We start from the raw sequence: 22292 nt of genomic DNA, 5'->3' as shown, positions 1-22292 counted from the left end.
ACGTGATGACAAGAAATGTCCGTTATCGCATAATCTCCCATACTACGCTCCCTTACGAAAATTAACCATGGTTTTATTATAGTAAAAGTGTACCAACCGTTTTTTTGGCATATTACTTACCATTTCCAGTCATAACAGTCATTTTTTTTAAATTGAGATTTATATATCAACTGAAAGCTGCATAAATAAGCTTTCTGATAGAGAAGATCGCCATGAAAGTTGTCCAAATTAGCAAATGCCAATTACTAATCAAAAATTAAGTTTTGATATATTTACGACAGGAAATTGACAAGAACACGACCTTATAAAACGACAATTTTGACCCGTACAATGGACCCTTTTCACAAGCCTGTGATGACGCGTTTCAACGGTCATCATCATCATAAATCCTTTGAAGTTTTTTATATTTTGATTTTTAAAAATATGCAGTGTTGGGGAGTAACTAATTACATGTAACGGAATTACGTAATTTAATTACAAGATAAATGTAATTCTAATTAGTTACAGTTACTGAGAAAAACTTTGTAATTAAATTACAGTTACTTTTAAAAAATGCCAGTGATTACAAAGGGGATTACAATTGAATTTTTTCACACACCCACCCCCACTTACAGATTTAATTGACTTCTTTCATAAATTGCATTGACTGCTCTAAAATGAGACACCTATGTTTCAGTTGTTTAGGACACAGAATAGGACACATGCTTATTCGATAACTGTTTTACTTCCTATTTGGGTTTATGCATAAACTTTATTTTTTAAGATTGTTTTTTCCAAGGCATTGTTAGATGCTAGTGTTTTCTGTCATAACTATGTAAACATTTGATTTCAAACCCAGTATCATAGCTATTAAACTATTTCTTGTTATGATGTTATGTTATGATCTTGTTATGACATATAGCGCAACTGCGCTCGCGGTGACCCAAGTTCGATTCCCGTCTCGAGGTCCTTTGCCGATCCCGCTCCCCTCTCTCCTCCCAGCTCTTTCCTGTCATCTCTCTACTGTCCTATCACAATAAAAGGCATAAAAAGCCCCAAAAAAACAAGTAAGAAAAAAACAAGCCTGAATTTGTAGTGGCTGTGCTTTAAATTCAATTATTACACAGCTCAGACTCGGGGCAACTTAAGTCAGTGTTATATGCTTGATAATTTTTCTTGGCGGAAGCTTTGCGTTTGGTTAGCTAATAAAATATTAAAGCTTAATTCAATATTATGTGGACAATTTCTTATTTCTGTCATCCTGGTATCGTGGACTTGCTCTATTGTTTCATACAAACACAGCTGCTGCCTTTTTTTGTACACTGTAATGGATTATAAGATAACTAACAAACTAGTACTACTACTTAATTATTTATGTGGTGAAATGTTGTGTAAGAAAAGTGGTATGACTGCACTGTGTCCCTAAAATGTCTAGTTTGAACTTGCTGTTTGCCAGCAACTGATTTCTTCATGGAAGCTTTGCGTTCAAATATTTCAACTCAGTGTTTTGTGTCTAATAATTTTGACACGAAACATCTAAATAATCTATCAAGCAGCTGTGTAATAAGCGAGATAATATACATTCAGGCAGTTGTTATCGCAAAATAAAGATGTATGTTGTCCCTTACTTATTATAATCTTAATACAAGTGATAAAGGATTTTGAAAGTCTGACAGTAATCAGTGTTGAACGCTACTGTAAGGTTAACTCTGCCTGGTTTAAATGTTTCAAATGATTTAACAGTTTAAAACATTAGAAATTTAGAAAAGTAATCAAAAAGTAATTAAAAGTAATACGTTACATTACTTTAATAAAGTAATTGCTTAACTGCTTAACTTTTTTACACTACTTATTACATTTTAAATCAAGTAACTTGTAATCTGTAACCTATTACATTTCCAAAGTAACCTTCCCAACACTGAAAATATGTATGTACATTTATAACACTATACTTTGCATTATATCACCCTTTTATCAAGTTACAAAAAACTAGTTAACGCTATGCGTGTCACAGTTCTGTCTGTTTGTATTCTTGGTTTCTCCCATTGTCTCCCCCCGTCGATCTGTCTACTTTGGTTTAGTCCTTGTTTGCGTTATCTGGTTCACCTGTCTGTCATTATTAGTTAGCCTTTATAAATCTGTCTTTGTCATGAGTTCCCTGTCGGTCTTTATTGTTGATTTGAGTTTCAGTGTGTGTGGATATCGCTCTGTGTTCCTGCCTGTTCCTCTTGAAAGTAATTAAAATAAGATTTGTTTCGTACGTTGTATCCTGTCTTCCATCCAGCACCAGCAAACGTAACAGAAAGACCGACCGCTACAGTTTTTTCCCGGCATCTTCCCCTGCGTTTATTTTTCCGTTTTTTCCCCTCAGTGTTTTTGTTTTTTGATTATTATTATTATGGATCCTACCGTTCTTCTCATCCTCCTGAAGCAGGGGGAACGCTCTCTTGAGGACCACACTCGTGATTACATCTTCCTGGCAGAACACTCCCACTTTACGGATAGCAGCCTATGCAAGTTCTACTACACTGGACTTAACACCACCACCAAGGTGCTGCTATCTGGGGAGGGTCCTCAAGAGAGCCTGCCGGAGTACATCGAGTGGGTGCTGGCGTCCTGTGGATCGTCGTGGACCATCGACATCATCGAGGAGGACGTCATCCCCACTCCAGACCCAGAACCCAGCCAACCATCACCCCGACAAGCGGAGTTTGAGCCCGAGTCCACCGCAGATGAAGAGCCAGAGCCAAGAGCGACAGAGCCAGAGCCTGACACATCTGACCAGGTGCGAGAGCCGGCCACTACATTCGTGACGGTGGAGTGCTGCGTGGAGCAAGAGAGGGCTATGGAGAGCCCTGCCCACTGCACCACCGCTGGGGGTGAGCTGGAAGAAAACTCTGGGGACTTAATTGATTTTTCTATGGAAGTTCTAGAAAATGACTCTGGGGATTTAATAGACTTCTTTACAGAAATATCTACCTGTCACGTTATGCATGCCTGTATGGAATCCCCACCCACCCTCTCTCTTCTGCCTATGTCACCGACTGTCTGCTCACCGCTGTCCCCTGACAGCCCCTCTGCTCACCCTCAGCCCACCACCTGTGCAGTGGGCTCGCCGCGGGTCTGCCAGCTTCCATCGGTGTCAGGGCTGGAGGATCCCTCATCTCCGCCTCCAGCCTCAGAGTCCAGAACTCCGCCTCGGCCCGCCGACCCTGCGGCTCCACCACGGCTCTCAGCGCCCTCGTCTCCATCGTCGCCCATCGGTCCACCAGCTCCACCGGGCTCCCTCGTCTTTCCGGCTCCGCCCTGGTCGGTCGTCGTCCCTCCGTCACCTCAGGACTCTGTTCCTCCGGCTGCGCCTCGTCACTCCGTCCCACCGGCTCCTAAGGACTCCTCCCTCCCTCCGGCACAGCCTCCATCCTCTGTCGCTCCGGCTCCGCCGCGGACCTCCGGATCTCCGCCTACGCCTTGGTCGCCAGAGCCTAGGGCTCCGCCTTGGCCCTCCGGATCCTTGGTGTCGCCCTGGATCTTCGACTCTCCGTCTCGGGCTCCTCCGCCAGCGGCTCCACCTCCGTCGGTCGGCCCCATGGAGTCGTCAGCCCTTCTTCCACCATGGCTCCTCCCTCCATCGGCTCCACCGTGGGTCATCATGCTGCGTTCTGGGTCCTGCTAGGTTCCTCCTGCTCTGGGTCCCTCCTGTTTCCTCCCTGGCTCCTCCCACCATCGTCACCGCCTTGGACTTTGTTTTTTGCCCTTATTACTCTGTTTTTTGTCCCCCTCCCGGGGTTCCGTCCTCCGCCAAAGCCTCCTCCCACATGGACTCTGTCTTTCTACTGTTTTTTCGCCCCTCTTGTCTGTTTTGTTTTTTGTTTTCTACGGCGCGAGGACGCGCCTATTCGGAAGGGGGTGTAATGTCACAGTTCTGTCTGTTTGTATTCTTGGTTTCTCCCATTGTCTCCCCCCGTCGATCTGTCTACTTTGGTTTAGTCCTTGTTAGCGTTATCTGGTTCACCTGTCTGTCATTATTAGTTAGCCTTTATATATCTGTCTTTGTCATGAGTTCCCTGTCGGTCTTTATTGTTGTTCTCTCTTGTGACTGCCGATATCAGTCTCTCTCAATTTTTTTTCTTTTAAGTGAAAGTCGTGAAAACACTATTGTGTAGTTTTTCTTTTGCTGTTTGAGCAAATGGGAATGCCAAAAATATATTTGTGGTATTGTCCCATTCCATTCGGATTTTACCCAACAATGACGACTTCCGCTATGAGAAACCCAGAAATGTGAGAAAGGTCCATGTATTTTTGGCTATTGCTGCATAAAAGCCATACTAAATTAAGCCAGCTTTGACTTACCTCGCTCCTAATATCAATCCATAGTTGTATTTGCTGTTTAAATGCATTTATGCCACCTCTGAGCAGCATTAAACATCCTCTGTGAAGACCGAAAATGCCATTTCAACCACCTTTGTGATGTAAAGTTGGTGTTACAATAAATTCACACTGCAAAGGTGGCACAGAAGCACTTCTGAAGTGGCATTTAAAGGTCTTTACACAGATTGCTGCTCAGAGGTGGCATGAATGTATTTACACACAAAAAAAAAGCTGTATATTTTGATACTACTGAGGTGGGTCAAAGCAGGCATAAATTCAGTCAGTTTATCATTGTGCCTTTACGCTGAATTTTGAGCAGGCACAGAGCGGCTTTAACTTAGTGGTGTAAAGTTGTTTTTCTCATCTGTAAATTGGAACTGGAACCTGTGTTGACAAGGGCATCCCTTCAAAATTATCTTTATTCTTTGATGAATATGGCAAATAAATACATACGTACATATATACACAAGCAAAACAGACAGTTTACAGATAGTTACTGAACAATAATACAAAAACAGTATATAGATCCAACATACGCAGCTTAGAAATACAAAAAATATAACACTATTAGTCCAGCAGCATACATTTGATTTAACAAATGTCTTGACATGATTCAGAATAATCTACTTTAAGTTCACTTATACATGCTAGGTGCATTCAAGAGTATATATGTATTTCGAAATGTATACTATGGTATACTGTATCCAGGTAGGTGGGAACAGACGGGGTAATTTTCACTGCCCTCCTTCTGTATCTCTGTGTAATTGAGTCTGGCCCCTGAGGTACTTTGGGGCCAAAGTAAGATTGTAATTGAGCCCTTGAGCCCATTATCTCTGTACTTTATTCCAAAGGAACAGTTAACACACACACACTACTGTAAATACTACTGAAATGGAGTGGTACGATTAAGAAAGCAAATATATTTCTACTGAAATATTTCTAAAATGCACAAAGCAAGATGTAAAGACTTGCCATGCATTGTAAAAATAACATTGGGTGAATCTCAAATGAAATATCCATATGATTTTTGTATTGTTTTTCAGTACAAACATCTAAACATTCTTAAATTAAGAATAAGTGAGCTTAGTTTTAAAACAATACATGTTTGTATTTAGTTTTTCAGAAAACATGACAATATCTAATCATTTTTGCATCTTAAGTAAATTTTTCTTAATTTAAGAATGTTTAAATGTTTGTCCAGGAAAACAAGACAAATAATATATTTTGCCTGAGCATATTTCAGCCTAAAATTTAAGGAAAAATCTATATTTTAGTCTTAAAAGCAAACCAAAATAGGACTCATTCCTTATGCATATATATTTGTATCTTAATAAAGTTATATTCAGATACAGCTTCCTACAATCACACAAATCTTAATAACATTAAATAAAATTTCTATAAAATTATTTGGCGTACAGATTAACTAAATCTACAGCAACACAACTTTACCTTAAAATTGTAAATTGTTACTTTTTAATACATTTTTACTGGATTTATTAGAATATCAGCATTCTGCAAACAAGTGTTGACTGGGAAGACTTGAAATTATTGCTTTTTATAGTTTGTGCCTGTATAAGACAACTTTAACTTTAGTCACTTTATGTTAGTTTAGTTATCCTGACATTAACAAATAGCGAGGAAGGAGCTATGCTGGTGCCGTCCTTAGACAGCAGATGGATGTGACGATATCCTGCGGGAAAGAACAAAACGTGCTTAGTATTTAACAAAAGCTCCACGGAGGATAAATTTTTGATGCATTTGGTGGAACAGAGACGTACCTGGCTGAATACAGGTGAAAGGGAGAGTGAATTGTCCCACAAAGTCATTCTTTGATGTTTTATCATAGTCCTCGACGACAAACCGTACCAGCGCCAACTCAGGGACGTGAATTGTGAACTGAAGCATGTCGTACCATACTGGGTTAAAACCTGCAGAGACAAATAGGTAGCTGATTTTAATTAAAATAGTACATGGAATATTTGTACTTTACACACAGGACTTTTTAAGTCAACTGCTCAAATGTTATTAAAATTGTAAAGAACTTACAGTAATATGCAGTATATAAATAATATACATTCACCACGAACCTTAGCGCAGGTCCAAAACCATTTGTTCGAAAACAAGATTTGTTTCAAGTTTGTTCAGTCTTTCGAACGCAACTAGATCTCTGGTTTAACTGCGTCTAGGCTTTCTCAGTCTAGACACAACTCCGTCCTATACGTTTTAACTGACCGTTGTTGTCAATGTATCTGGTTTCCTGCTTGGCCTGGTCCAGTGGTATGCCGTGAATTTCCACCCGAACGAGGGGATCGATGATTGAGCCCTCCTTGATGTTTACCTTTGGAAGCTGTTGGCCGCTGATTACCTGAAAAGAACGCAATATAAGCAGGTTTAGCATATATATATATATACATATATATGTTACAACACCAGCACATGCACAGAAATTCAGGTTTGTACCTGTATAGACAGGCTAAGCGGCTTGTAACCATCTCGGTTTTGGGGGTTTTCTGGGTCAAACCGTTCGTCTATGTTGCGCATGAATGCTGGTTTCAGTACGTAGCCACAATGACTGTTTTGACTGAATAAGCCATCGTTTAGATCCATCTCAACCCCTGCGGTCTGAAAGTTCAGAGCAACTGAGAAGAGAAAATAAGTGCAGTGAAAAATATTTACCACCATTTGTATTGAGTAGTAACAGATCTTGCTTAAAACAATGTCTATTGGAACATTTTCCATTTTCATGAATAAAGAGTGGCGATTTAGGCTGTTACACTAGTGATGTTTTGACTAGATAACCAGGAATGCTCATCAACTTTGAATAGTCTATATTAAAGAATGAGTTCACTTCCAGAATAAAAATTTCCTGATAATATACTCACCCCTATGTCATCAAAGATGTTCAGGTCTTTCTTTCGAAAAGAAATTAAGGTTTCTGAGAAAAACATTTCAGGATTTTTCTCCATTTAGTGGACTTCAGTGGGAACCAACGCAGCTTCAAAAGGCTCTACACGATCCCAGCCAAGGAATAAGGGTCTTATGTACTGAAACGAATGGTCTGGTAATATAGCACATCGAGCAGGACATATAAATGCTTACCTATTATTCACTGACCTCAAATATGGCTTTTCATCTAAAAGATGTATGTATTAACAGCTTTACATGGGCACTCAATCTAATGTTAACCTAGAAAAATGCACTATTCAAGTGTGGAATCGGTGATGCGGTCACTTGCTCTTAAAATACTCATTTTTGGTCATACAGATAAGTGTATTACATCTTTTGAATCTGTAAAAACTCTATATTTATTTGTGTGCACTCACAATAACAACGAAACGTTGCACTTTTGTAAAATAATGAAAGCAAACAGGATTCGCTTTCTGCCACCTTGGTTTCTCTGAAACTTCTAGACTCAATGTATACTTGCCTTACAGACATAAAATAAATCTACAAAGAGTGAAATGTCTGCTTTTAAATGAACCAATTCAAAAATAAAACAGTGGAGATGACGAGTCAGTGTCACCGGCTTTATCTCTTAAGCCAAAAACAAAGAAATCATTAGTTTATCAATAAATTATTAAAACGTTAATGCTGTCTCCTTACTGGTTTTCCCTGACACATTCATTGTCATTATATCTGCTGGTGTGCTGTGGCAAGTTTTTTTTGTGTGTGCTTGAACACTTTTTAGACTATGTAGGCAATTAAAGGCTCATTATTATGATTCATATGTTTTTTTTTAATAAACATGACTAATAGTTGACTAATGCTTAAAATGAGTGACTACTAGTTGATCAGAAAACTCTTAAGTCGAGGGCAGCCCTAGAGTATACAGACGAAGAACTAACTGTGAGTGACCTTTCCAACATGACTACATAATGCATAAAGTCAAGCTAGTGCAAGACGACCATTGGTGGTTAAAATGTATATACATTTTGATTTTTTTTTATTGGTTCAGTAGATAAGACCTTTATTCCTCGGCTGGGATTGTGTAGAATGTTTTCCTCAAAAACCTTAACTTCCAGTCCAACCAGCTGATAAGTGCCTAAAATTTCTCTCCCCTACCCTAACCAGTTCTATGGCTAACTAAACCAACACACCACTTAGTTAAAGCTAGGCTGGTTAAAGCAGTTTGTTTCAACAGGCTAGTCATCTAATTTCTAGCACATAAGTTGACCCAAGCTAGCTATTAATCAAAATTTTCTTAATCTCAATTTATAGTAATGTTCCATGAAAGCCCTCATGAATCCTAAGATAGCTAACCTACTGTAGAATCTTATGAATTGTGAAATATTCATATTTTAACCATTTATTTTAAACCAGTAGGCTCACCAATTTGGCACCCTGCGTTCCACATATCCTGTGGGTTGAAGTTGGATGAGTCTGTTCTTAAACCACTGGGGTAAACCCGGCTCAGCTGGCGAGCATTGTGAAGAACAAACTCTGCTCCTGTAGCACAGGGACAAACACAGTAAGACAATACAATTCTCTAAAAAAATAATTGATGAGCTGTTATAAGCAGTCAGACTCATGTTTCCTTTACCTGCCTCCCTTATGTGTTTCCGGGCCTTAGACTCCGTGAAGGAGGAGATCTCGTAAAACTTGGAGTGAATTCGTGAATGTTTAAAGCTGCTAAAGTGGACACTCTTGCAGTAAACCACACAGTCCGACAGCTCTTTAGAGAGACGCTGCTTGGATTTCTAGACAGTACAAAAACAGTCCTTAACAGGCTAGAAAACAATTTGACAAACCAGCTAACCTACGGGTCTCCAAACTCAGTCCTGGAGGGCCGGTGTCCTGTAGAGTTTAGCTCCAACTTACCTCAACACACCTGCCTGAAAGTTTCTAGCATGCCTAGTAAGACTTTGATCAGCAGGTTCAGGTGTGTTTAATTAGGGTTGAAGCAAAACTCTAGAGGACACCGGCCCTCCAGGACTAAGTTTGGAGACCCCTAAGCTAACCCATCTAAGAGTTGCTAAGGAATAAGGACACAAAGGACTGATGTTGACAGCCTTTAAACTACTTCAACAGCAACTAAAACCTCAACATGATTGTGGTATTTGAGAAGGGTGCTAGCTAGATTGTATGATGTGGTTTTAATGCAAGCATTCAGTTCTGCTACCTAAACCACTGAACCCAGGGCTACTTAGACAATGTCATGACAGACGACCCTTGGATAATGAGGCCAGGTATCCACCTGGCTTCATCTTACACTACCATCTGTTGGGTATATTCTTGCCAACCTGCTGTGCCATCTTAACATGATATTCAAACTTGCTTAGAGTGGTGTAGCCTAGATCTGGACTGGTAATGAAAAATTGGTTCAAAGCCAGCAAGGGTTAATCCTTCAACATTGTAGCACTGAGCAAGAGTAATGGTACACTTGAGGTAAATTTGTCAACTAAATGACTATTTAGTAATTGGCCTAAATTGGTTATCCAACAAGGCAGAGCAGTGCTTGTGTGCAGATTAAAAGCTAAACCTTCCATGCCAACTTTTTTCCAGTTGATGAATCATCAAGATGGCTGTATCTCGGATTGGAGAAACCAAGAGAGGTGATCCCTGACTTCAGCTAACCAGAGTTCAAAGAATCAAGTGTCACATGGTAACAGCAGTGCCAGCAAATGTACATGGCCACCTATCAGATGGCAGAAGACCACAGAAGATATGCCGTTTCTGTCTTATCTCTGACTTTCTCTCTTGCCTTTTCTTGTTTGCTGGTCTACTTCCTTCCCAAGATTGCTCCAGTGTCATCCCATCCATCTTTTATTAGTGCTTTATGCAATCCACCCATTTTCAGAGCCACTGAGCATCTCTTGGCTGTCAGAACATTTTTGCTATCTTCAACATGAGACACCCAGGTCTACAGCTTGATTTTTTCACTTGAAGTTGGCACAACTCCTGTTCAGAAGTGGAAGTTTTCAGAGATGAAACTGAAGGAGTCTATTACGTAATTAAATTTGAATCTTGCGGTTGAAGTTGTGGCAGACTGTAACTCTTACTCGAGGACACAGCACCGCAAAGTTCTGATGAAGACCTGATAGACTCCCAATGAGACGAGACCGCCATTCAATATTTTACAATACGTTGGCTCCTGAAGTTGCCAAAGAAACTTTATCCTAGATATGCCCCATTATCTTTAACATTATTTTGTTGTTACCTACTAATTAGCCATTAAGCTGCCACTTCTACCTAGAGTGATTTACAGTGTACTAGTTACAGGAACAGTCCATCTTGAGCAGAACTGGGTATCTTTGCTCCTGGAGGGCCACTGTCCTGCAGAGTTTAGCTCCAACCCTAATCAAACATACCTGCTTGTAGCTTTCTATTGATCTTGGAGTCATTGATTAGCTTGTTCAGGTGTGTTTGATTAGAATTGGAGCTAAACCCTTCCAGGACCAAAGTCGCCCATCCCTACCTTTGAGTAACCTAAGGGTATGGGTCTTGTTCAAGGGTACAACAGTAGTCTACCTTTGCTGGGGTTTGAAAACTTTACTGATGTGGCTACACCACTGCATGGCTCAATTGCAAGGTTGTAGAATTCATCTTGATCATCATTTGGTAAATTATGGCTACTATAATTAGTACATGTATACAAACATCTCTCTTGAAATGTATCACTGTACCTTGACTCTATGCCGTATGCTGTCGCTGCGATGATGGTCATCATCAATTTCAGCAGTCTCCTCTTCGTCGCTCACCTCTCCCATCAAAGGGTCATCCACCACCCCATTCATGCTATCCTCTAATCCACCTATCTTCTTTCCTTTCAACAGAATCTTCCCTTTCAGGTCCTACACAGACACACACATATATAGACAAGATACACTTTTCATCAGCAACCATCAGAAATCTCTTATAGTAAGAGACTTTAACAGTGAACATGGACACACAAAGACTTTACTAGTGGTTAGTCAAACAGGAATGCAATAAATTTGCACCTAAACCAGCAAGACAATGATGTTCAGTTAAGTGCTAGTGGCTAACAGCTATGCTGGTCTTGTCGGTGATACAGGGCCTCTGGTTAGACCCTGTTGAAATGACAGTGGTGCTGTGCAGGCTTCTTAACCAGCAAGTGTTCACTGCTCAGCAAGTTTTACCAGAAAGACCAGAGAAACTATCCTAAGAAAGCCTTGACAAGCAAGGTAATTCATGCTAGTCTGAGCTGGTCTTAGCAGGGTCGTGTGTGTTTGTTGGGTTGGGGGTTATTATTGTTTGCTTTAATAATTCAGTGTGGCTGGGTCACATGGACATAGATCATATGGCTGCCGCCCCAGGTGAATGGCCGGAGAAAGTGAATGTATCCTGGAGAGGTCACCACACTCTGAACTCTGATACACATGTCTGTTCATGGGGTGGAAACTTCAAGATCTTTGACTCTTCAAGATGAATGAGCACTGTTAGACATTTACTGCCCATTAGGGAGCAATTAAGTGGAAGTACTTGTTTAACTGACCACATGCATTCATGCTCTCTGGCTCACCTCAGGAGACGGGAGGCCGATGGGAATCTTTCCATCTAAAGGGCTTTTCAGCAGCTTGTCTCCTAGGATCTGGGTGAGGTGTTGGGCCATGACTTTCTGCTGCTCTACACTGCAGTGGTTCTCAATGGACAGGATGACAGGGTACTGCGATGCCTGCAGAAGGGAGAGCGTGTGTGTGTGTGAATAAGTGATGGAGTGAAATGAAACACTCAACACAGAACTGCGGCTAACACACTGCCAGGCAGGGGTCGACTACCCTAGATCACATTACACACAAACAGGGCATGGTGCCCTGGCTCAGAGTGCACCTGGCCTTACTCTGTCACACACACAAAAATGCAAGCTAGTACAGTACTCTAAACCAGTTTACAAAGCTGAAAGATGAAGAAAGAAATCATGAGGGATATAAAAATTATTAAGAGTTATGGACCTATATGGGTCTACACCATAGTACAGTTATAGAACCAGATTTGCCATGCCGATACCTTGGTATTCTTTGAAGTACCTGTTGTATTCCTTGATTTACATTAGAGAATCACATAAATACCATAGTATTTGGATATTTTAATCATTCATTACCATGAAATATCAAAATACTGCATTATTACCACCTGATAACATCATTATACCATGGCAACACCACAGAACTTTCTTGTCAGGAATCTGCAGTTGTGAAAGAGTGAATGAAAACAAAGCCACAAGTTGTGACATACTTTGAATGCATAGTTGCCCAGCACAGTGACAACATCCTTGAAGAAGATCTTGGAAGTGAACGTATGTCCATGGTAGACGATTGGTTCTCCATTTGGTCCATCCCAGCAGTCTACTTCTACACATCGACAGCCACGTTTTAGTGCTCTAAAACACAGATGCAAGTTACTATTTACAAATATAAAGAACTGAAGCTTCAAGAATTTAAGGAAACGTCTTCTTGAAACGTACCGTATGTAGCCTTCTACACTGCTGTGTCCTCTGATTTGGTCCTCCAGAAGATACGTGTTATGAGAAGACGATATGAAGTAATGACAAAGAGGCTGAGTCATGTCCTGGTAGAGTTCCACCATGGTAGGGTTGAAGATAGAGCCCTCTGGTGAGCTCAGGTACATCAGAAAACCATCGAACGTCATCGCTTGCAACATTCTTGCTATAACCACATAAGGTAAAGAAATTAATGCATTTAAAGGTGAGCCAAGATGTCAAGAACACAAAATGGAGCATTAGGATACCTGGAACAAAATGTTATTGTAATATAAACATTGTAATATAAATTAGTTTGGGACAAGAAGCCAAACCACTGAGGATCATCTAAACCAGGGGTGCCCAAACTCAGTCCTGGAAGGCTGCTGTCCTGCAGAGTTTAGGTCCAACCCCAGGCACACGTGAACCAGCTAATCAAACTCTTACTAGGCATACTAGAAACTTCCCGGCAGGTGTGTTAAGGCAAGTTGGAGCTAAACTCTGCAGGACACCGGCCCTCCAGGACCAAGTTTGGGCACCCCTGATTTAAACAGATTAATGGTAGGTGGAAAGTAAAATACAAATATCCCAAGCTTTGAAGAAACTTGAGAGAGAAAAAGTACAATATTGTTAGTTACCTGTATCTGAAGGTTCATAGCATTCAATGAGCTTTAGTGCATACTGCTGAACTCCATCCTCATGTAGCTGTTCCTCCCGTAGGAAATCTTTCAGATCTTGGAGCGTTAGCTTCTGCCCATCACCTGAAAATTCCTGAAACACTCTGAGGACATCCTCACGCTGAGTCAGCATCTTATAGAACAGCACAAACTCATCATCTTCAAGAGCTCCTGATTGAGACTTGTCTGCCATCTGCAGAACAATAGAAGTTCCAAAGTGTACAAATACGAGCAACTAGCTCGAAAAAAGGATCACCAAATAATAACTTAAGTGTGTCTGGTGTCAAAACTGTGATTGAATTTAAGCTACATCAAGTGGTACAACAATGGAACCATAAATTGGCCATAAATGTGCACTTACTGTAAAGAGACGAAGAGCGTGATGCTCGTTCATGTCCACATTCATCATCTTTAAGAGATCTCGGACTTCCTTAAAGTTCATCCGCCCATCCCTGTTTTTGTCTGCTTTCTTAAACCAATCACAGATCCATCTGGAAACAGCATTTAAGGGAAAACCAAAGTGCTTGGTATGATTTACCAAAGTAGGGTTCTTGTCAACTGATTTTAGGGTTATGTTTAGGAGGTCAAGGACCTCCATATCATTAGGGACAGGGTTGAAACTTAGAGAAACAAGAATGTTGTCCCAGGAACATGTCCAACTTGCATAAATTATGTTGCACAACATGGAGTGAAAGCAGTCACAGTGTATTTAAGTGTCCTTTAATGCCTTTTAGCCTGCGTGAAACCTTGTGCGTGTAAGATGGACAGAGAGTGGAATGATAGACAGGCAGATAAAGAGTGACAGTAAAGGATACTGGTCTAGTTTCTCTCTCTGCCCCATGTTCTCCAGGTTATCGATGAGTTTGCGTATCCCTTTAATCCATGATTGCGCCTCCCCCGCTGATTCGGCCACTAGGTCCAAGTTGCCCCGTCGACCGCGGAACACTAGGGTGAAGCAGCGGTCAGGTGGGAACTCGTCAGCAATGCTGAGCAGAACCTCAGATTGGTGCCCTTCCCGTACAGCTTCCACATCACCCACAGAAACTATAGACACACACAGACAAACATTTACATATCTATCCTCTAAACCAGGGGTAGACAAGTTCGGTCCTAGAGAGCCATTGTCCTGAAGAGATTAGCTCTAACCCTGAAAAAAATCTCACCTGCCTATAGCCTTAGTAATCCTGAAGACACTGATTAACTTGTTCAGGTGTGTTTGATTAGGGTTGGAGCTAAACTCTGCAGGGCAGCAGCTCTGTAGGATCGACCTTGCCTACTCCTGCCCTAAACCCTAAAAGTTGGAGACAAGACTAGACCAATATTTGGCCTATCAAGACCCAGACCCATACAAATGCAACATTTATGTGGTCTCGAGAGATCTCAATACCAAAATAAAACAAGATTAAGACTCAAACTTTGACCCCCACCTAAACCCTACACCAGGCGTGTCAAAACTCTGTCCTGTGGCCCTGTCCTGCAGAATTTAGCTCTAACCCTAAATAAACACCTGAATCAGCTAATCAAGGTCTTACTAGGCATACGAGAAACTTCCAGGCAGATGTGTTGAAGCAAGTTGAAGCCAAACTCTGCAGGGCACCAGCCCTCCAGAACTGAAGTTGCCCATGCCTGCCCTACACACCTAAACTAGCTAATCAATGTCTCTGCAATTACTACAAACTTCTAGGCAGGTGTGTTGGAGCCCTCCAAGGAACAGAAGCGAATACCCCTGAGTCTTGAGCAGGCATGGCAAACTCGGCCCTGGAGGGCCGGTGTCCTGCATAGTTTAGCTCCAATCCTAATTAGACACAACTGAATCAGATAATTAATGTCTTACTAGACCTACTAGAAACTTCCAGGCAGGTGTGTTGAGGCAAGTTGGAGCTAAACTCTGCAGGGCACCAGCACTCCAGAACTGTAGTTGCCCATCCCTGCCCTACATCCATTCTAGAGCAGGGGACACTGGCCCTCCAGGACCGAGTTTGCCCATGCCTGATCTAGAAGTTCTGAAAATACTTTATATGAAGCTGCTATGTTTCTGCCTAGGGTAATGGTGTAGGTGTTCTAGGCTGGTTATAGGTTCAACCACAGGAAGCGTTGATCCGTAAACTATCACTATTAAGATATTAAGTAAGACTCTTAAACAGCAGAGTCTAATCCTGCATTGGAGGGTCACCTTCCAGCAGAGTTTTGCTCAAGCCCTAATTAAACACACTTGAACCAGCTAATGAAGGTCTTCCAGATTACTACAAACTTTCAGGAAAGTGTATTGCAACTAAATTCTCCAAGACCTCTAGAAGGGGGACTGGACACCCCTGGCATATGGGATTGTTCTCATAGTACAACACTTTGCTGTGGATAAATGACTACTAATTACAGATTGTGGATCTTGTAAGCATTACTTACAGGTGGAGTGTGCATTTCCTGCTTTCTTGCTCTTGTACCAGATAGTCATGCAGTCTTCTTGTAGCCGGAAATAACGCTGCTTTTTCCAGGTGCGAGATTTGATTTTTCTCATCACTGTGCCGACAAACATAGACTTCAGGTCATCATCAGCCTGGATACCTGAGGAGCAGGAGACGAGAGGGTCAGACAACAGGTAATGCACCTGACCCAGATTCTCAGCACATCATGTAAACATAACACGCTAAAAACATCCCTGCCTCTCATGAGCAGATAATGAATCCTCCTATTGTATAGATTAGGGATGGGCAACTTCAGGCCTGGAGGGCCACTGTCCACTGTCCTGTGTTTGATTAGGGTTGGAGCTAAATTCTGCAGGCCCTCCAGGACTGAAGTTGCCCATCCCTGGTATAGATATCAATGAAATGGGTTTTGGCATACATTTTAAGAGTACTTGCTAGTACTCTAAAGGTGATGATACAGGGGGCAACTTTCTGAGCAATGTTGCTGTGCAATGTTGTTGTCAATGGGCAACCAGGTGAGACACAGGGCCTAAGACTGATCTAATGTATCCATATAGAAATTTGTTGCCCATTTTCAATGGCAAAGTCCCCAAGCAACATCTCTTGGCAAAACTGCACAGCACCATTGTCCCATGTATTATCACCTTAACTTTCAGATGAGCAAACAGAATTGTTATTTAGATTTGATCTAATATTTAGCATTTTAAATGCAAAATAAGATATAATTTAGCCATTCTATCAACCTTCCAAGAGTTTGTTCCATTGAGCAGTTTTACAATATTTGTAGAAACATTTGAAGATTTACCAGAACTGACAGAATAGCCTTCATATCACCGTAAAAATGTTTACATCGACAGTCTATAATAGCCATTTTTATATAAGCAAACTGTAGACAAAATGTAAACTTACGTAGGCTCCTTTCAGTAGAAGCCATCTGTCGTTCTGTCATTTTTTAGACGTCTCCTGTTTCAGTAAATGGAGAAAAGAGAGAAGAAATGAAAGAATCACACTGGCAGAAATGGAGAAACGAATATTACAAAAAAAAAAAATGTGAAAGCCGTACGTAGCATGGGTATATTTGTAGCACTAGCCAAAAATACATTGTATGGGTCAAAATTATCGATTTTTCTTTTATGGCAAAAATCATAAGGCTATTAAGTAAAGATCACGTTCCATGAAGATATTTTGTAAATTTCTTACCATAAATATATCAAAACGTAATTTTTTGATTAGTAAGATACATTGCTAAGTGCTTCATTTGGACTTTTGAACTTTAAAGGCGATTTTCTCTCAGATTCCAGATTTTCAAATAGATGTATCTCAGCCAAATGTTGTCCTATCTTAACAAACCATAAATCAATAGAATGCTTATTTATTCAGCTTTTAATTAAAAAAGACCCTTATGACTGGTTTTGTGGTCCAAGGTCACAAATTTTATGGTATATACTTCGTATTTACACTCTAAAAATGCTGGGTTAAATACAACCCAGTGCTGGGTAGGGTTGGGGTTAGGGTTACCGTCTAGGTAGTTTTATTTAACTCAACTATTGTTTAAAAATGATTATATGGCTGGCTTAAAATGAACTCAAAATAGGTTGTAAATTAAAAATCAGACACATAATTACTAGAGGCATTAGCAATTATCAAAAGGTGAACATTTATTAATAAGCAATTGAAAAAAGGTTTATTATTTAATTATTGCTTATTCAACTTACTAATACATGTTCATTTATTGAACACATTAATAAATGTTAATTTGCAACCTATTTTGGGTTCATTTTAAGCCAGAAATACAGTAACTTTTAAGCAAACAACTGGGTCAAAACAACCAATCGTTGGGTTTGTCCATATTTCACCTAGCGCTGGGTTGTTTTTAACCCAGCATTTTTAGAATGTGATACAATAACATTTACACCTGTAAATTTTAAGAAATGCATTAAAAACATATACTTAAAGCATCCCCTAATATAAAAAGCTAGATTTTATATATAACAGCGTAACTTCCACAATAAAAGTAACAAACCATAAATAATAAATTCAAAAGAAAAACAGAAACTACATAAATGTACATATTCCGAATACTTAAATATGTTTTTGAGAAACTGACCTGCATTAGTGATAAAATTAAACCTATTTTTAAGTCTCGATTTCAGCCTGTTCCTCCATTAATACAACTTACAACCCTTTTGATGCTTTTGCTTAAACAAATACATATCCATACCTTCAAACAATCATTTTCAGTCAGTATAAATGGCTGTATTAGTAAAAAGCCCCTTGAAGTCTGGCTTTAATACAGGGATCAACACTAGAGCTGTTGCTTCAGACTCTTAAATGTTTGTATGGATCTGTTCATTGTGAAAGCATCTCACACTTGCCCTCAAATACTGCGCAGCCATGCAAAATCAGACAAAAAAAAGTCACACATCTGTGACTATTAATTTAAAAGCAACACAAAAACATCACCACAAGCTAACCATGTGAGCAGAGATGTGTTGTAATGCCTAGGCAAAGTTGCCATGAAGATTCAGGTTTCACATAAAGCCATTTGCCTTAAACATGGCGGACCAAAATGTCCAACATTGCTGACGAGTTAACAAAAACATGCTAAACTCAAGCATACATTCTCCAGATTATTTCAATTAATTTGTTGTTAGCTACTGTTACAACTAAGAACTAAGACTTTTGTAATGCCAATATACAAATGAGCTGCATCAAGCTACAACTGACAACAACAGTGTCAACAATAGCAGTATGTTCGCTATATTATAAAGAAATTAGTGATTTGGAAATAAATAATTAAAGAAGACATGAAGAAAAAACAAGCAACAGGTATGAACAGGTATCCTGTATCCATAGATAAACTTTCAAAGTCAGGTACTTGTTGAAGGTTGAAGGAGGACTTACCCTCTGTGGGCTCATAGTTGGATCTGTATTTGAGTTTTGAAGAGCAGCATAACTCAGGAGAAGCCGGTGTAATGTGGCCCCCGCTGCAACAGAGCCGGACTGACTGTCCACATCTCGCCACAACACACCTCCCTCTGACGCACAACCACCCACCCACAGATCCACAGCAACACACGCCACTCGATGTCCACAAGGGCCCCTTGTCAAGATACACTTTCTGTCTCCTCTCCTCACTTTCTGTCTTTGGGAGTCAAAACATCTCTTGGCTTTCCTTCCCTCAGGCTGCTTTGTGTTGCGTCTCTCTGTCCACTGTACACATAAAACGAGGGTATGTCAGTTTTGAGGTGGAAACACAATCCGGCGCATTGCGTAACTGGAGTGTTGCATTCCTGCGCTGTGAAAACTAAAGCTTTAATCGTGACTGAATAAACGTGCACATGCGAAATGTAACACTTTTGTAAATAATCCTAAGCGAATTCACAGAAATGCTGTTCCTAGTTACTAACTGACTGTGTTATTGAAGCTGTTCGCATATTACATTATGCTACGAGTCAAAAAAAGCAACAGTTCTGAGTGGATTTTAACGTATTTCTGTCTTTGCTAACTGTCAAAAGATTGAGCTAGTGTGTCGCTATGTGATTGCTACTGTGTTTGTTTACTGCCCTGGATCAAAAGAGCCACAATGGTGGGGTGTTGCTATGCTGTTGTTGTTCTAAACAGTTGTTAGCGTGTTAGCATGCTTGTTAATTGGCAAAGTCAAAAAAGCTATGTGCTAGCTAGCATGTTGTTATGTGGTTGCTAAAGTGTTTGTTTACTAGCCTGGATTAAAAGAGCCACAATGGTAGTACACTGTTGTTGTACTAAATGGTTGTGAGCATGCTAGCATGTATGGTAACTGGCAGAGTTAAAAGAGACATGTGCTATCTAACATGTTTTGGGTGGATGTTAGCATGTTCCTACATTGTTTGTTAGCTAGCCAGAGTCAAAAGAGCCAGAATGATACACTGTAAAAAACAATTTGTTGAGTCAACTTAAAATAATATGTAACCTGGCTGCCTTAAAATTTTAAGTTCAGTCAACTCAAAAAAAAGTTTATTCAACTTGAAATGTTAAATTATACTAAGTAACAACTTAGATATTTGAGTTGAATCAACTTAAAATTTTAAGGCAGCTGGGTTACTTACCCATCTGTTAAGTTTAGCAAACACAAATATCTAAATTGTTACTTAGTACAACTTAACATTTCAAGTTGACTAAACTTATTTTAGTTGACTGAACTTAACATTTTAAGGCAGCAACAAATTATTTTAAGCTGACGCAACAAATTGTGTTTTTTATGTTTTACAGTGTAGGGTGTTGCTACGCTGTTGTTGTTCTAAATGGTTGTTAGCATGCTAGCATGTTTGTTAACTGCCAGAGTCAAAAGAGCTGTGCGCTAGCTAACATGTTTTGGGTGGATGTTAACATGTTGCTATGTGGTTGCTAAAGTGTTTGTTTATTAACCTGGATCAAAAGAGCCCCATTGCTAGGGTGTTGTAAATTGTTGTTAACGTGTTAGCATGTTTGCTAACAGACAGAGTCAAAAGAGCTATGTGCTAGCTAACATGTTCTGGGTGGATGTTAGCATGTTGCTATGTGGTTTGCTATGTTTGTTTACTAACCCGGATCAAAAGAGCCACAATGGTAGAGTGTTGCTACACTATTGTTGTTCTAAACAGTTGTTAGCATGTTAGCATGCTTGCTAACTGGCAGAGTTAAAAGAGCTATGTGCTAGCTAAAATGTTCTGGTTGGATGTTAGCATGTTTGTTTACTAACCTGGGTCAAAAGAGCCACAGTGGTAGGGTGTTGGTTCAACTGGCAAGCCTTCAAAGATCCGGTTTGCTTTTCGACGGACTATAGAGCCACCATAGAGCCAGGTCTTGTGTCACTGAATATGTTGCATCTTTCCCAGCAAAACTAATGCAGCAGCACCAAACACAAACACACAAGGCTTGTTGAGATGATTCAGCGCTGCACAGACCGACCAGTGCACAACACTGAATCACCGCGAGAGCAATTTGAGAGCAAACGATTCTTTAAGCCGGGGCTGCCCAAACTCGATCCTGGAGGGTCGGTGTCCTGCAGAGTTTAGGTTCAACTTGCCTCAACTCACCTGCTGGGACGTTTCTTAGTATGCCTACTAAGAGCTTAATTAGGTGGTTCAGGTGTGTTTAATTGGGGTTGTAGCTTAATTCTGCAGGACACCGGCCCTCCAGGACCAAGTCTGGGGAAGCTGCTTTAAGCTTTTGATTTGCTCTCACAGTACTTTGACGCCAAATGCTGACTGGTCCACGCAGCACTGACACATCCCGAACAAGCCTAATATCAACAACGGCTTTGCAAACTTACATTGGCATCCAAACACGCTGAATCCAACACGTTCGTGTTTAGCTGCTATTTCAAAAGTTTCTGTTCGTTTTTTTGGTTGCAGTAATCCCACCCCCAGCCCCTGACGCAAGCGTTTTTTACTTCTAGACCAGCAATGTTTTGGTGCTACTTACGAACCATTTTTTCTGGTTCAGAGCTGGTGCTTTGGGTGTTGAAAGACAAAGAATTGAAACTAGGCTCTGGCTTCAAATCAGCACTCAAACTGTCTTGGTGGAAAAGGGGTAACAGTGTTGCTAGGTGAATACTTAAAGGGATAGTTCACCCAAAAATGAAAATTCTGTCATTAATTACTCACCCTCACATCGTTCCAAACCTGTAAGACCTTCGTTCATCTTTGGAACACAAATTAAGATATTTTTGATGAAATCCAAGAGCTTTCTGACCCTGCATAGACAGCAACACAACTGATATGTTCAAGGCCCAGAAAGGTAGTAAGTACATTGTTAAAATAGTCCATGTGGCATCAATGGTTCAACCGTGATGCTAGTACACTGCCTACGGGCCTAAGTGCTACAATGCTAGGGTGATGTGAATACTAGGGTGTTCTAGATGATTGCTACTTGCCTCCTTAAGATAAAACTACATATCCCCAAAGATGAGCAACAGAAATAGCAGCCTAGCATTAGCAAACACCACCAAAAATGAATTCAAATGACTGGTCAGTCAATGCTGTTAGCATATCACATTGCACACTTAACAGTGTAAACAGTGTTTCCTCTAAAAACGATGAAGGGGTGCAACTTCACTACATTCACTTGATCAAAGCAACTGAATGTTCATGAAATATTCAAACATCTTCATGGCATGCTGACAGCCATATATCGGACACTGCCGCCCGCTTCCAGTCTGGCTCTGAAACACGCATCAGGGAGTTTAATGCATGTTTGTGGAGCACAACTCAAGAGTCTATTGTCTACGCTTGGCCTCCCTCACTGGGGCCCTTTAGCGAGACCCCAGATGATCGGATCAGGTTACTAAAGTAGGCATTCAACATTTAGCAACCTAGTTCAAGCAGAAACAGAATAAGCAAATAGACTTATTTAGAACTTCTTGTATTTGAAAAATCAACTCATCTG

The 22292-nt window shown here is 40.5% G+C and overlaps 1 protein-coding gene across 2 annotated transcripts; it reads right to left on the bottom strand.

The window, feature by feature from the left end:
* Nucleotides 1–4761: 4761 nt before the first annotated feature.
* plcd4a (phospholipase C, delta 4a) lies at nt 4762–20743 on the bottom strand. Of its 2 annotated transcripts, XM_051094132.1 has the most exons (17): nt 20605–20743; nt 18789–19097; nt 16794–16847; nt 15865–16023; nt 14277–14505; nt 13823–13952; nt 13423–13654; nt 12770–12971; nt 12541–12685; nt 11828–11980; nt 10971–11138; nt 8888–9044; nt 8677–8793; nt 6808–6986; nt 6580–6712; nt 6126–6275; nt 4762–6037 (listed from the first exon to the last, which is right to left on the bottom strand). In XM_051094132.1, the coding sequence occupies exons 3-17, from the start codon at nt 16831–16833 to the stop codon at nt 5946–5948; spliced, it is 2286 nt and encodes a 761-aa protein (XP_050950089.1). In that variant the 5' UTR covers nt 16834–16847; nt 18789–19097; nt 20605–20743; the 3' UTR covers nt 4762–5945. The 2 variants fall into 2 exon arrangements, 1 of the variants encoding a protein (XP_050950089.1); XR_007825203.1 differs by lacking the exon at nt 4762–6037 and having other exon boundaries at nt 6218–6275; nt 6435–6712.
* Nucleotides 20744–22292: the final 1549 nt, after the last annotated feature.

Source organism: Labeo rohita, chromosome 22 (assembly GCF_022985175.1).
Source record: "Labeo rohita strain BAU-BD-2019 chromosome 22, IGBB_LRoh.1.0, whole genome shotgun sequence".
Taxonomy (NCBI): Eukaryota; Metazoa; Chordata; class Actinopteri; order Cypriniformes; family Cyprinidae; genus Labeo; species Labeo rohita.
This window is presented reverse-complemented; position numbering and strand designations above follow the sequence as displayed.